Source organism: Aquila chrysaetos, chromosome 2 (genome assembly GCF_900496995.4).
Source record: "Aquila chrysaetos chrysaetos chromosome 2, bAquChr1.4, whole genome shotgun sequence".
In the NCBI taxonomy this organism is placed as follows: Eukaryota; Metazoa; Chordata; class Aves; order Accipitriformes; family Accipitridae; genus Aquila; species Aquila chrysaetos.
Genome location: NC_044005.1, coordinates 71,701,522 through 71,713,998, shown reverse-complemented (window position 1 = coordinate 71,713,998; position 12,477 = coordinate 71,701,522). Strand labels below are relative to the sequence as shown.

Below are 12,477 nucleotides of genomic sequence, written 5' to 3'. Positions count from 1 at the left end.
TCAACTGGATTTCTTTCCTTCCTCTGCTAGGAATGCTTCTCCTCTCCCAGCTGCCCCTTTTACTTGTATCCTGTCTGACAGACTTCCAAGGGACTGGCTGTACAGTGTATCAAAGGCAAAACTCATAACAGGCATTTTTCAGCTCTTATCCTTAGAGCTTGTTCACTTATGCACGCTACCATTAAACACAGCATATATCAAGTGATCCAGTATATATCCGACTGGTACATGTAGCAGGATATACATTCAAGTTACCAGATCTCAAGAGTGGGAAGCAGACTGACATCCCCGCTAATTAAAATTTTCCCATTTCTCCTATCGCTGTTTCCCCTGCCAAAAGGACAGCGTTCAAAACAAAACTTCCAGGATGCTCAGTTTTCCCTTCAAGTGCTGACTGACCTGAAATATTCTTCTGTTCTTCACTGTAACTACAAATGCATTTTGGTACCAAGCAACTCAAAAAGGACCAGTCTCTGTTGAACAGAGAGAACAGTCACTGGAGTCATTTCCTCCTCCCCCCAGTAAAACTGGTAACTAAGCAAGAACCAGTCATTATTTTTAAGTTTCCCCATTACAATTGTTTGGAGGAAACAATTCTCTTCTCAAGTGGCTTCACAGTCAGTTTGCAGTGATTTGCGGGAATTTTTTAGATTTTTTTTTTTTTTTAGAGCTCCAGATGAGAACCACTGCCCTCCACCCATACCCTCTCCACCTTGCATTTCCCTTCTCATTGTGATCCCTCCTCAGCTGCCTCACTCAGTCCATCACAGACCTAGGACACTCACGACCAGGTCCCACTGTCAAACATCACAGAAGCAGTACTTTCTTTTGTATGACTCTCAGTAGATCCAAGATGGGAAAATAGCTGAAGTTCCTGGTTGGAGTATTTTCTGTTCCTTTTCCCTACTGAAATCTGGGCCAGAGAATTCCCTCACTCTGTTCCCATGAGCTTCAGTCACAGGGGACGGTGGGGAGCCAGCCCTCCACTCTGCTGTTTCACCAGGACCAAAGGTAGCACTGGAGGTCCCTCCTCAGCAGGTGGTCAGGCAGTGTCACAGTTACACGGAACAAAAGGATGGATTAAGAAGTTGTACGAACCATAATCTGGATTTAAATTAAATAACAAATCTTGATTTGTTTTTGAAGAAAAAATGTTTCACCTCATTAAATGTACACACTGTTACGGAATCACAGCATGGCTGGGGTTGGAAGGCGCCTCTGGAGGTCATCTGGTCCAAAGCTCAAGCAGAGCCACCTAGAGCTGGTTGCCCAGGACCATACCCAGATGGCTTTTGAACATCTCCAAGGATGGACACTCCACAGCCTCCCTGGGCAACCTGTGACAGTGCTTGGTCACCCTCACAGTAAAAAAGTGTTTCCCGATGCTCAGAGGGAACCTCCCGTGTTTCACTTTGTGCCCACTGCCTCTGGTCCTGTCACTGGGCACCACCGAAAAGAGCCTGGCTCCGTCCTCTTCGCACCCTCTCTTCAGATGTTTGTAAACATTGATGAGATCCCCCTGAGCCTTCCCTTCTCCAGGCTGAACAGTCCCAGCTCTCTCAGCCTTTCCTCATTGGAGAGATGCTCCAGTCCCTTCATCATCTTTGTGGCCCTTGGCCGGACTCTCTCCAGTATGTCCACGTCTCTCTTGTACTGGGAAGCCCAGACCTGGACCCAGCACTCCCGCTGTGGCCTCACCAGCGCTGAGTAGAGGGGCAGCATCACCTCCCTCGACCTGCTGGCAACACTCCTCCTCATGCAGCCCAGGACACCATTCATTCGCCTTCTTTGCAGCAAGGGCACATTGCCAGCTCATGATCAACTCGGTGTCCACCAGGACCCCCAGGTCCTTTTCTGCCAAGCTGCTTTCCAGCTGGGCTGTTCCTCCCCAGGAGCAGGACTTCGCACGTCCCTTTGTTGAAGTTCATGAGGTTCCTGTCAGCCCATTTCTTCAGCCTGTCGAGGTCCCTCTGGATGTATGCACAACCCTCTGGTGTATCGGGCACTCCTCCCAGTTTTGTGTCGCCTGCAGCCTTGCACACTGCCCCATCATCCAGATCATTAATGAAGATGTTAAACAGGACTGGACCCACAACTGACCCCTGGGATACCTCCCTAGTTACTGGCCTCCAACTAGACGTCATTCCACTCATCCCCACCCTCTGGGCCTCACTGGTGCTTTAAAGACTATTTAAATGCTTAACACACAAAGCCTTTAGTTTTTTTCAGCATCAACTGAAGACAGACCAATGTTCCTATATATATATTATTAGCTGCTGAGATACAAAAATGGTTCAGCGGAGTAAAACAGCAGGGCTAAGTCAGGTCTTTTTTGCAGCACACAAGTCTCCAGGCTAATTCCTTCTTCCCTTGGTCGGTTGGGTCTTTTGTTTGTTTTAACTGTTTGAACACTGACGTGAGGAGGCCAGCTACAGAGCTGATGCACAAAGTAGGTTAGACTTGTTAAGCTGGCCTCATTTCAGCGAAAACAACAAGCTAGGGCACCTTCCGTTCTGACATCTAACATTCGTTTCCGTTTATCGTGCAAAACAAATCACTGTTGGCACTCCGCAGTTCTCAGACACTGGGCTCATGCAACGAACATCTCTTGTGAGTGAGGGGATTTTTTGTTTGGTTTTTTGTATCTAGTTAACTATCTGATATCTCCTGCTTACTGTGAAGACCAAACTGCAAAATTACTATGTAAAACTCTGTGAAGGTTTTATATACATAAGTACAAATATCAGATGGATCACAAACCTAATGAGATGCATTTATATAGCATTTTGTCCTGTGAATTCTTTCTCCTTTATCTGGATAGTTGGAGTTAACATTGCAGTGACTAAACTAGAGGTAAGAAACCCTCCTGCCAAATAGCCTCAAGAAGAATGCTGAAGCTCAACCTGACCTCTGCATGCAGAATTCACTTCCTAAATCAGGAAATGCATAAAATAGAGTGGAGACAATCAATCAAAAAGAAAGGCACAGAGATCCCGACCGCTGATTGCTCTGTCCAATTCTACTGAAAGGCAGCTCAGACTTGCTGTATGCTAGACAAATGGGCCTAAACTGATTTGCACAGAGCTAATTAACAAAAATGTAAACAAGTCAGATCTCAATGATTTCAACATATGAGTAAAATACAGATTTTCCCCAAAATTTAAAATTAGTATTACAAGGGAACAACAGCAAAAATGCACCAATGACCAGACTCACTAGCAGCTTGAAAAATTCTGCAGCTCTTGAACAGAGTTAGCACATACCTTACTGAGCTCTGGAAAGAGTTCTTGAATCCCGATGTCCAGCAGCACGTAAGTTAACTAAAAGAAAGTAAAGAAAATTAAGAACGCTCCAAGGCAACACTACTGCTTTTTATTTTTAACTCTGAATTAGAGCTTAATTCTCTGCTATAGCCATACATTCACTTCAGGAAATTCTGTGCCAAAAGGCAAGTTCCTCACGTGTTACGAGTTACCTGTTTGTTGAGCACTGGTTGCTGCATTCCATCAAACAGAAGCCTGATGCCTTCGTATTTAGCCTCTTCCCCAATGCACTTGCCTATTAAGTCTAGATCAGATACCAACAACAAATACACAAGTCATTAGGAAGCACTGCAAAGCAGCTATACAGTACAGTTATAGAACTCCAGTAATTAAAAGAAAAAGTTTAAATTAAAGAAAGAGTTCAGATTTTATCCATCTAAAGTGGTAAATGGAAAAACAAACACTCCTTTGGTTCCTCCTTTTTTCTTCCCTTTCCTTCAGGGCTGCACAACTAAGTAATTATTACACTTTTTATATTATCCATGTATTGTCCTGATGCATTGTTTAATAAACCACAAGCTGAAACTTTTTAATTACTTTCTGAATAACTTAGTAAATGGGCTCCTCTTCTCTAGTTTATACAGTGTAAGGAGAGCTCAGATTTATCTTCCGGCTTCAAGGTGTGCCTTTTTTGACTCAGTTTTCATCTGGATAAAATACAAACCATAGGAGCATTCTAAAGATGAAGAACTTACAGTATTAAGTATATTTGTAAAGCTCTTGATTTCCATCATGTCTTCATTGATCACTATGCTACAACCTTAGTCAGCAACACTTAAGTGACAAAACTGAACTCCTGCTTTTTTTACACCTAGTATTCAGTCAACTCAAATCTCAGCAGCGTAAGTATTATTTGTTTTGGAAAGCTAATGTGACTGTATTTGAGTTATATATCTGCTTGAACGATTAACCATACTGATATAGATAGTCATGAAATACAGAACCTGGAATGTATCTCATCATTTCTTCAAAAGTCTGCTTTGCTCGCTTCTGTTTATCCTGGAGAGCGCGAGGTTCAGTATTCTCACAGAACACAGCATCTGCAGCGAAGACACATTGAAAATAATGTCTTTAGGCAGCTACACATCACTGACATTTAAAATGTGTTTCAGATTATGGCTTCGAAGTTGAGCTTCTTTTCTGTATGATCTTGACTGGAAGGGAATTCTAGCCTTGCCAGATAATAGTCTTTTGCTTACATTAGCCTGATCGAATCCAGAATACCCCACCTGTCTGGAGGACAATGATCTTTTGCCAATTTGTTTCCATTCTTTTCAGATTTTTAAAGCATTATCTTCTAGGTTTGGATCAATTCTACGTTAGGTTAGTTATGATCTCCTTGCTTACAATTTCCCTTATACTTTTGAAACTATAAGCAGTATTTATAACTTGTGCTAAAACACTGCCTGGAATTGTCAAAAATTTCATATTTACCTATGAATGAGAAAACAAGAATTGCTGTTCATCAGAAATATTAGGCACTCGGTTTTGGTTTTAGGCTCTGAAAGACTTACTCTTTTCTTTTTTTGTCTTTCACAAGCTTTCTTTTACCAGAGCTTTGGCCAGATGTGTTGTTTAGATCACATTGTAGTCAGATAGTATTTCTCTACAACTGTGAGGTCATTTTTCAATTTTTTTTCTAACCTCTCTCCCTTTCCCTTATTTGAAGGTCAAGAACACTGAAGCCCTCTCAAAAGCCCACCACAACAAAGGAAACAAAAAAAATAACAATAAAGGATAGTGATGTAGCACACAAGTGAGAAGTAATTTAAAGACTGCATGAAATATTTGCACTCTGATATAATAAAACACTTTCATTCTGTTTTTCTTGTTCTTTGTGCACCTTAGCAAATTACTATTCATAATACTTTTTTCTGTAATCATCATTGACAGACAACACAGCTGGCTCAGCATCTTTCCAGAATGAACTTTTGGAATCTTTTATAGGCCCACTTGATCTTTAAACCTCCATTAGCTTTAGTCAAGCATTGCAAAGTTTAGTGCTTGGAAACTTAACACAATGGATTTCAAATATCAAACTAAAGCAGTATTTTCACATCAAAGATGTAACTTTTACTAACCTCGCAGCAGTGTTATCAGAGAAACCAACCGGTGCTCCTGAAATAGCTGTTCTAACTTATAATGCAAGTAATAGTCTGTGTATAGTTCCAATGTGTTTTTGAAGAGAATTCTTCCTCCCATCAAGAGATGATGCAGCCAGTCAGGAATATGAAAAACTACCCTACCTGCAAAGTTACAGTAACACACGTTTATAAGGTTCTCCTAATACTGATGATAAAGGAATCACTTATTAAAAAGAAAAAAAAAAAAAAAAAAAAAAAGAAAGAAAAAAAGATTGCAAACAAGCAAGTAATATTTTAGTTTTGTTATTGCAACACTGAAAAAAAGCGGTATTCTCCAGATTGCTTATCAAATACTTCCTTTAGCTATTTTTATTAATTAACTCCCAGAGTGTACAAGCAGCCTAGGAACATCTGAGAAAAGGGAAGGGACTTACTCCCATAAGCTCTTACTCTGAAATGCAGAAAGAAAGAAATATAACAAAACAACTGAGCAATAATGAATGATAAATTATGATATTTTAGCACAGCAATAAAGTCTTTTAAAGAATGACTGTGTTCCTAAGTTGTATAATGTTAAGCTTGCAAGTGCTGAATTATATTTGAGTACTACAATAGAACTTTAGTTCTTACCAAAGAACCTGAACTTCGTATTTGGCATGAAGTATAAGAATAATTAAGAGAAATCACTCCTTACCAACATACATTAAGTAGTCATAGACTCCTTCTACAGTCATCACTTCCATGAAGTAGTTCTGATTTTGTCGTCTTTCTGTATTCTCAGACCGGTTTGCATTATTCTTGAATAAATCATTGAAAAGCTAAAACCAGAAACATAAGACTGAAAACACTATATTCAAAGGCAAAAGGATAGCCATCAGTTCTTTGTTGTTTTGGGTTTGTTTTGGTTTTTTTTTTTTATTAGAAGTAGCTTTTTTCCAGAGCTTTCAAAGAACTAATTGGTTTTCTTTTTTTTTTTTTTTTTTTTAAAAAAAAAAAAAAAAAAAACTCTTCACTTTCTGGGGCAGGGGGGAATAAAGAGCATGTCACATGTTGCCAAGATACCCGAGAATCAAAATACCTGGATTCAGAACAAATCAGCAGGGTTACCAAGACATTAATTTGCGAGCCTTTTTTCTCCCGATACCTTCATGTATCTAGACTTTAATCACAGGCTTTGCTTCCTTTGATGCACCCCGTTCTGTCAATGAGGGGCATAAAGGATATGGAGTTTGCCAGCCTTAAATGACAGGGGAATCCTACGACATCCTGTTGGCTTCCATTTCAAAATAAATACAATGGTTTCTGGACAAAATATCCAACTTTTTACAAAGAGAAATCCCTTTTTCCCCTGCTAACTTCATTATTTATAGCAAAAACTTCATGAATCTTTGTAAGTTACCGAAGTTTGGGTTTCTTTCCTTTTATCCCATTTCCCAGTGTATTCCTTTACCCTTCTATTTTCCCATGTTCCCCCACCACCACCACGATCCCTTCATTTCCTTGCCTTTGGTTCTTCCCCAAAAGATATCATTATAATACTTGTAAAATCCCTGCATCCCATAAGAAGTCCCATACCACCTAGGCAGTACTCCTTGCCTGCTGCCCAAGTCTGCGGGCTCCAGCAGCTGGAAAGGAGGAGTTCTCCGAATCCTGAGGCTCTCCACATTTAACAATACCTAGCAATCACCATTAACAGTTTATTTTAAATTATCTTATCCCCAAAACTGTTAATCTAAAGATAAAAAAAGAATTTATACAAAATACTCTGTATTATGAAAAGAAAGCTCAAAAGTTTATGCCAAGCTTCTAAAAAAATATCGCAGAACTAGAAGCAAATGCAATGTAATTATAGTGTTGCCTGGGCTGACATGATTGCTACTGACACAGATTTTTCTGCATCACACCCAAATTAAAAATAGTTCCAAGAAACAGGAAGTAACTTGCTTATATATGGTTCACTTTCTGTAGAGCAATTTTCCCTGAAATAAATAAGGCCATAAAACATCAGAATCACAACAGGCTCTGGATCATGCGAGTCTCTAAACAGAATGCTCTGCACTCTTAGGAAAAATTACATCAGGAAATCTGGCGAGACTCAGGTTTTGACTTGTACTTCTTTAGGCCCTCTCTTTTGTTAAGCGCTGAACTGCTGGCATTATCTTCACAAAGTTCACTCAAACTAAACAACACCGAGTTATTACATAAATTACATGAAAGAGCAAATATGGTTCATGCACTGGTGGATGACTGGTATCCAGGAAAGTAACAAACCTAAAAAGAACACATAGTTATTCACGCCTACTGTATGAAAGAGTCCCTGGTATGTTGTTTAAAAAAACCTGTATAAACCAAAGTCTATATCCTTCTCAATAGTGAAACTAGGACACTGGGAAAAACCTTAGTTGAATTATTCTAACTTAAACAAGAGCCTCATTTATTTTTCAGATACACCCCACGACCTGACAGAGGTGACACACACTGAGCCAACTCAAAGCAGCCCATTGTGCAACATAGATATGGGCTCAGAGGAGTGTGTACAGGCCAGACTAAATCATTAACAGCAGTCCGGTAGGTGATCTATGAAAAAAAATACCAAACGTGAAGGCCATCTCCGGGCAAAGCTTTTTGACTTCCAAAAGTTATATCAACTTTCACCCCAAGCAGTATCTTTTGAATGTTGCATGTACCTCTGCACATGGATAATCTGTCCTGCACCTTCAGTATAATGGTTCCTTGATCATTGTCAACCTTTGAAAGCTTAGACTCTTGCACATGGCATTTCAGAAAGCAACAGCAGACCAATGCATGCCAAAATTACTGAATTAAAGAGCAGTGTTTATAGAGTATATACTTTGCACTATTCCAGTACAAGCGTGTATTCTACAGTCATTAGCAATGCATCTCTGACGGATGCAGCAGCCGTAACACAAAGTGGCATTACATCTCTACTTAGGTGTTTTGCGCTTTCCAGAATTTTGACTCAGAGGAAAGCTGGGTGAAAAACATACAACTGGATATCTAATACAGAAGTTGAGATTATATTCACAATTCAGATAAGCACGGGATTTTGCTTTTAAATGTTTCTGCGCATGTTAATACTTGAGATGTGATATAATGTTCACTGTTGTAATTAGACTAAAAGACAAACGAAGACAAACTCCATTGCTATCATTATTCATATCTTTAAGATTAAACAGTAACTGTGATTATAACCATGAAATATTCTTAAAAGGCTTGCAATGAGGAAATTCCATGGATTGGTACTAGTTAAAAACAGAAGCCAAGCTCTTGAAGCAAGTGAAAGATAAAAGGACTGTATTAAGAAAAAGACCAAAGTAACCTCTTGTACAATAGGCTAGCTATTGTACCTCGATGGGAAAAGCTAGCAAAAAGAGTATGAATGCTTACAGTAAGTGCCTAATAGAAAAAAGAAAGTTACTCAACGGTTAGTGAGTGCATATGCAAATATATGCCCATACATTCCAGCATAGGTGTGAAGTTTATAAAAGCAATACCATGATTATGAACAATATCCACAGCCAGGGGCATGAAATTCTCCACCGTTTTTCCTGCTCATTTGCCAAGGACAAACAACTATACCAAAATGGTAAGAAGGAGGAATGTACATAGTGTCTGAACCACATCAGTTAATGTATTGAAAAGCAACCGTGTCTTCCTCCAAGTAACTATGCATAAACATACATTATACTGTTGGTGTTCCAGAAGCAGTTTTTATTGCTGTTGGCAGATCATCACAAGCCAGCAGAACAACCCCTTTGTAGGGATATTTTGCAAAGTCTGCATCAGCTGAGAAGTCCTGACCTATTCTAGCAAGTCTGACAAAAGTATGTTCAGAAGACGATCAAGCTGCTTACAGACCTTCAGAATAGAAACATAGCTGGGAAAGCCAGAAATCCTGTTTGTGCCCCTACGAGGGGGGAGCAGGGTTTTTTGTTTGCTTGTTTGTTTTAACCAGGGAGGTTGGTAACTCTTTCAATGTAGTGGATCTGATACAGGATAAAATCCAATTGCTACTGGCTGCACTAAGGTTGACTACCCATGTCCATTCTGCGTTTTTAACTGGAAGTCTTCCCACTAACGTTTCAAAACATACAAACATGCACACGCACCAGGAATATTCAAAAGGAAGCAGCATGCAGAAAATCTTTCAGAGAAGTAAGCACATTTCTGACTGAACTCAAGCTTTCACCTGCTCTTACAGACTTTCAGGCATTTCTTATTCAGCCTGTTGATGAAGAGGTAGCCTGGGTGTATCCTATTTACAGCAACAGTTGGCAGCACAAGCACCAGGGAACGTGTACTCTCCTCTCAGCAGATTCCAACATGTTGATACTAGAATAAACAGCTCTGAGTCAGACACGGTATATGGGAACACTGTGGCAAATACAAGCATCAGCTGGAAATTAACCGTTTACCAAAAAATTCTGTGTTGAAGAACCTGCTTGCTATGAGATAACATGCTCTTCTCACAGATGGGCACTCAGAAAGTGCCAAGGTTCTCTCTTCAGCTGCCTGCCAGACCAACTCATTGACTCCATACGGGCAGCTCACACAATCCTGGTACAGACATTTAGTATTCACCTCCATCACCAAGAGCTAAGGGTGCCAGGCAACTGCACAGTGCTTATATCTTCACAAAGACATCACGTGGCACAACAGAAGTGAAACTGCAGAACTGAACAACTGAAGTCTATGCCATGTGTATTTGGGGGAGTAGGGTGGGGTGTTACCTCAGTCTACCTTTGGCCTGGCCTTTGGACTGAACACCCTTGGTGCCTGCATCTCTAGACAGCTTAGTTTCATCTGAAATAAATTAACTTAATGAGTTCTAAGACAGCTCCCTAGTACAAGAGAAAATGCGATAAGCAGAGATGATCAGGAGATTTGCTTCTAAAAAGCATCACTGATCTGAACTAAAATGGTCTGGCAGATTAAACCAGTGTGGCTTACAAATCAAATCCAAGAAGTGACAAGATGTAAATGGCGCAGGGTCCTGGCACCTGACACAAAGCTTTTCACAAGCATGGGCTGACTTCAGAAAGAGAAAACTGTCTTCCAAAGAAGGCACAAGCACCCCAACAAATCAGCAAGGGGGATGAATTTCACTATGTGCATTAGAAGACTCAGCAGAGACTGTAACACGGCACAACCTGGGATATCAGATCTCTAATAATTACAGTTATCGTGTGAGTAAGTGTGTGCGCTCTGGCTAAAATGATAGATGGGAAATAGTGAGAAAGCAGTCAGCACATGAATTCTTTATGCATACATGCCTCTGCTGGCCAAAAGTGGTAGTATAATTTGAGCATAAACAGGTTCTGAGTATTTGATCACGGAACTGGCTGGCAGCATCCCCCAAGGCAAAGTGTCTTTCTTGAGTACCCATCATTAAATAATAATCATAGCTCTGCAAGAGATATATTGGTCTGAAACTTTCCATCCATTTACAGCAAATGGCTCCCCAAAACAGAACAGATTTATTTTGGGAAAGAAAAAAGAAAATCTAAATTATATGTAGAACCAATTACTTATTCATAAAACAGGTAACTAGAATAAAGTTGCTTAGAAAAACAGTGAACTCACTCTCACAATAGATAGTGAGGAGCAGAGAGCTGGGGCTAGCCTCATCTTTTTTGCTCTCTTCAAAGAAACTCGCTATCTCATTGACAAAAGCACCTCCTACAGGGTAATCAGCAGTACTAGCAACAACTCTGACTACAAACTTCTGTCTCCAATGGAGTGCGTACATGGACAGTTAGTCAGCGGTGGTAAGGAGGCTTCCCCCACAATACTATTTCTCAAAATGACATTAGAAAACAGAAGGCAGTAAAGATCTATGTTTTGTTTAAGGAAACTTCAGTATTCCAAAACGAAAGCCAAAGTACAGCCAGCTCTTTGCTTTCCTGGGATCACCACGGTTGAAAAGATTTGGGAAAACCTCATTTCAGAGCCTGAATTTCTGTACACATGTTCATTTACAAGAATGACAGACTGACATTTCAGAGAATGAGTTTGTATTTTAACTGAGCAACGCTATACACTTTTTTTTAACCTTTTACAATCCAAAATAGGTTTGAACATCACTTTAAAGAATTAATTTTGATCCTTTAATAAAGTTTTTCAAGCAAAACACAAAAGAACCTTGTCTTCATAGGAATGCTTCAGAGTGCAAAGCTTGTTGCTCAAATATTTTATTTAAGCATGCTAAATGTTTTAAAACTACTAACTTCAGTAGTTCTTGACAGATTGCAGTAAAAAATTAACTGATTGTTCATACTGTGCTGTAGTATGCTGTCAGCTGTTTTACAAAAAGTATTTATGCATGTACTGTTTCTAGCATAAGTCAAAAACTCTCCATCTGATTTTTAAAACTACTGATACATTTATACCACTCTGACAAGACAGCAATAGCAAAATATCTTAACCTTGGAAATAGTGTCCAAGGTAAGAAACGGCTTGAAATGAAGGATACTAATTTTGTTTGTGTGCTCATGTAAGCTAGCACTACAATATTGGCTGTAGTAATTCAGACTTCAGGTTTATAAGGTGAAATCTAAAGAAATTAATAGAATTAACTGCCATTGTACTTAATCGGTATAGAAGTTCTGTAGCTGCAAATTCTGTAAGTGTCGTAACACTACAAAAATGTCCATAGTGAAGGAAATCAAAAGGTTCGTTTTTTCAACAGCCCATCACCAACAAGAACCACAAATGGATCCTGGGCCTCTAGCTCTTGCAAGAAGAGAATGAGCATAGACAGTACTTTTCACCAATAATCTTCCAGCCTCCAACTGTCTTCAACCAAAAAAAAGTTCAAGAGCTGGAAGCAGTTTCTCTACAGGTATTCACCCTGAATTTATTTCCTTTTTGCGAATTTGTACAGTCTCACCTTAGAGTTGTTTAAACTTCTAGTATTCACAACATCTTTTGGCAAGGAGTTCCACAACCTACTAACCATTGCAAGAGTTACCACCTTTTGTTTTGAACCTGGCTCCTACCACCTTCATTTAACCCATCTTAGTTTTTGCACTAGAAGACAGAGAAAAAAA

General features: G+C 39.7%; 1 protein-coding gene across 8 annotated transcripts in view; it reads right to left on the bottom strand.

Moving 5' to 3' along the window:
- Positions 1 to 12,477, bottom strand: part of SNX14 (sorting nexin 14) — a 58,970-nt gene that overhangs the window by 504 nt on the left and 45,989 nt on the right. For 7 of the 8 annotated variants that reach the window (XM_030042833.2, XM_030042850.2, XM_030042825.2 and 4 more), the window contains 5 exons: positions 6,102 to 6,225; positions 5,405 to 5,569; positions 4,268 to 4,363; positions 3,476 to 3,567; positions 3,264 to 3,320 (listed from right to left, as the gene is read on the bottom strand). In XM_030042833.2, coding sequence (XP_029898693.1) covers positions 3,264 to 3,320; positions 3,476 to 3,567; positions 4,268 to 4,363; positions 5,405 to 5,569; positions 6,102 to 6,225 — 534 coding nt within the window. Of the gene's footprint in view, positions 1 to 3,263; positions 3,321 to 3,475; positions 3,568 to 4,267; positions 4,364 to 5,404; positions 5,570 to 6,101; positions 6,226 to 12,477 lie in introns of those variants that run through there. The other variant, XM_041119343.1, reaches the window with a different exon arrangement.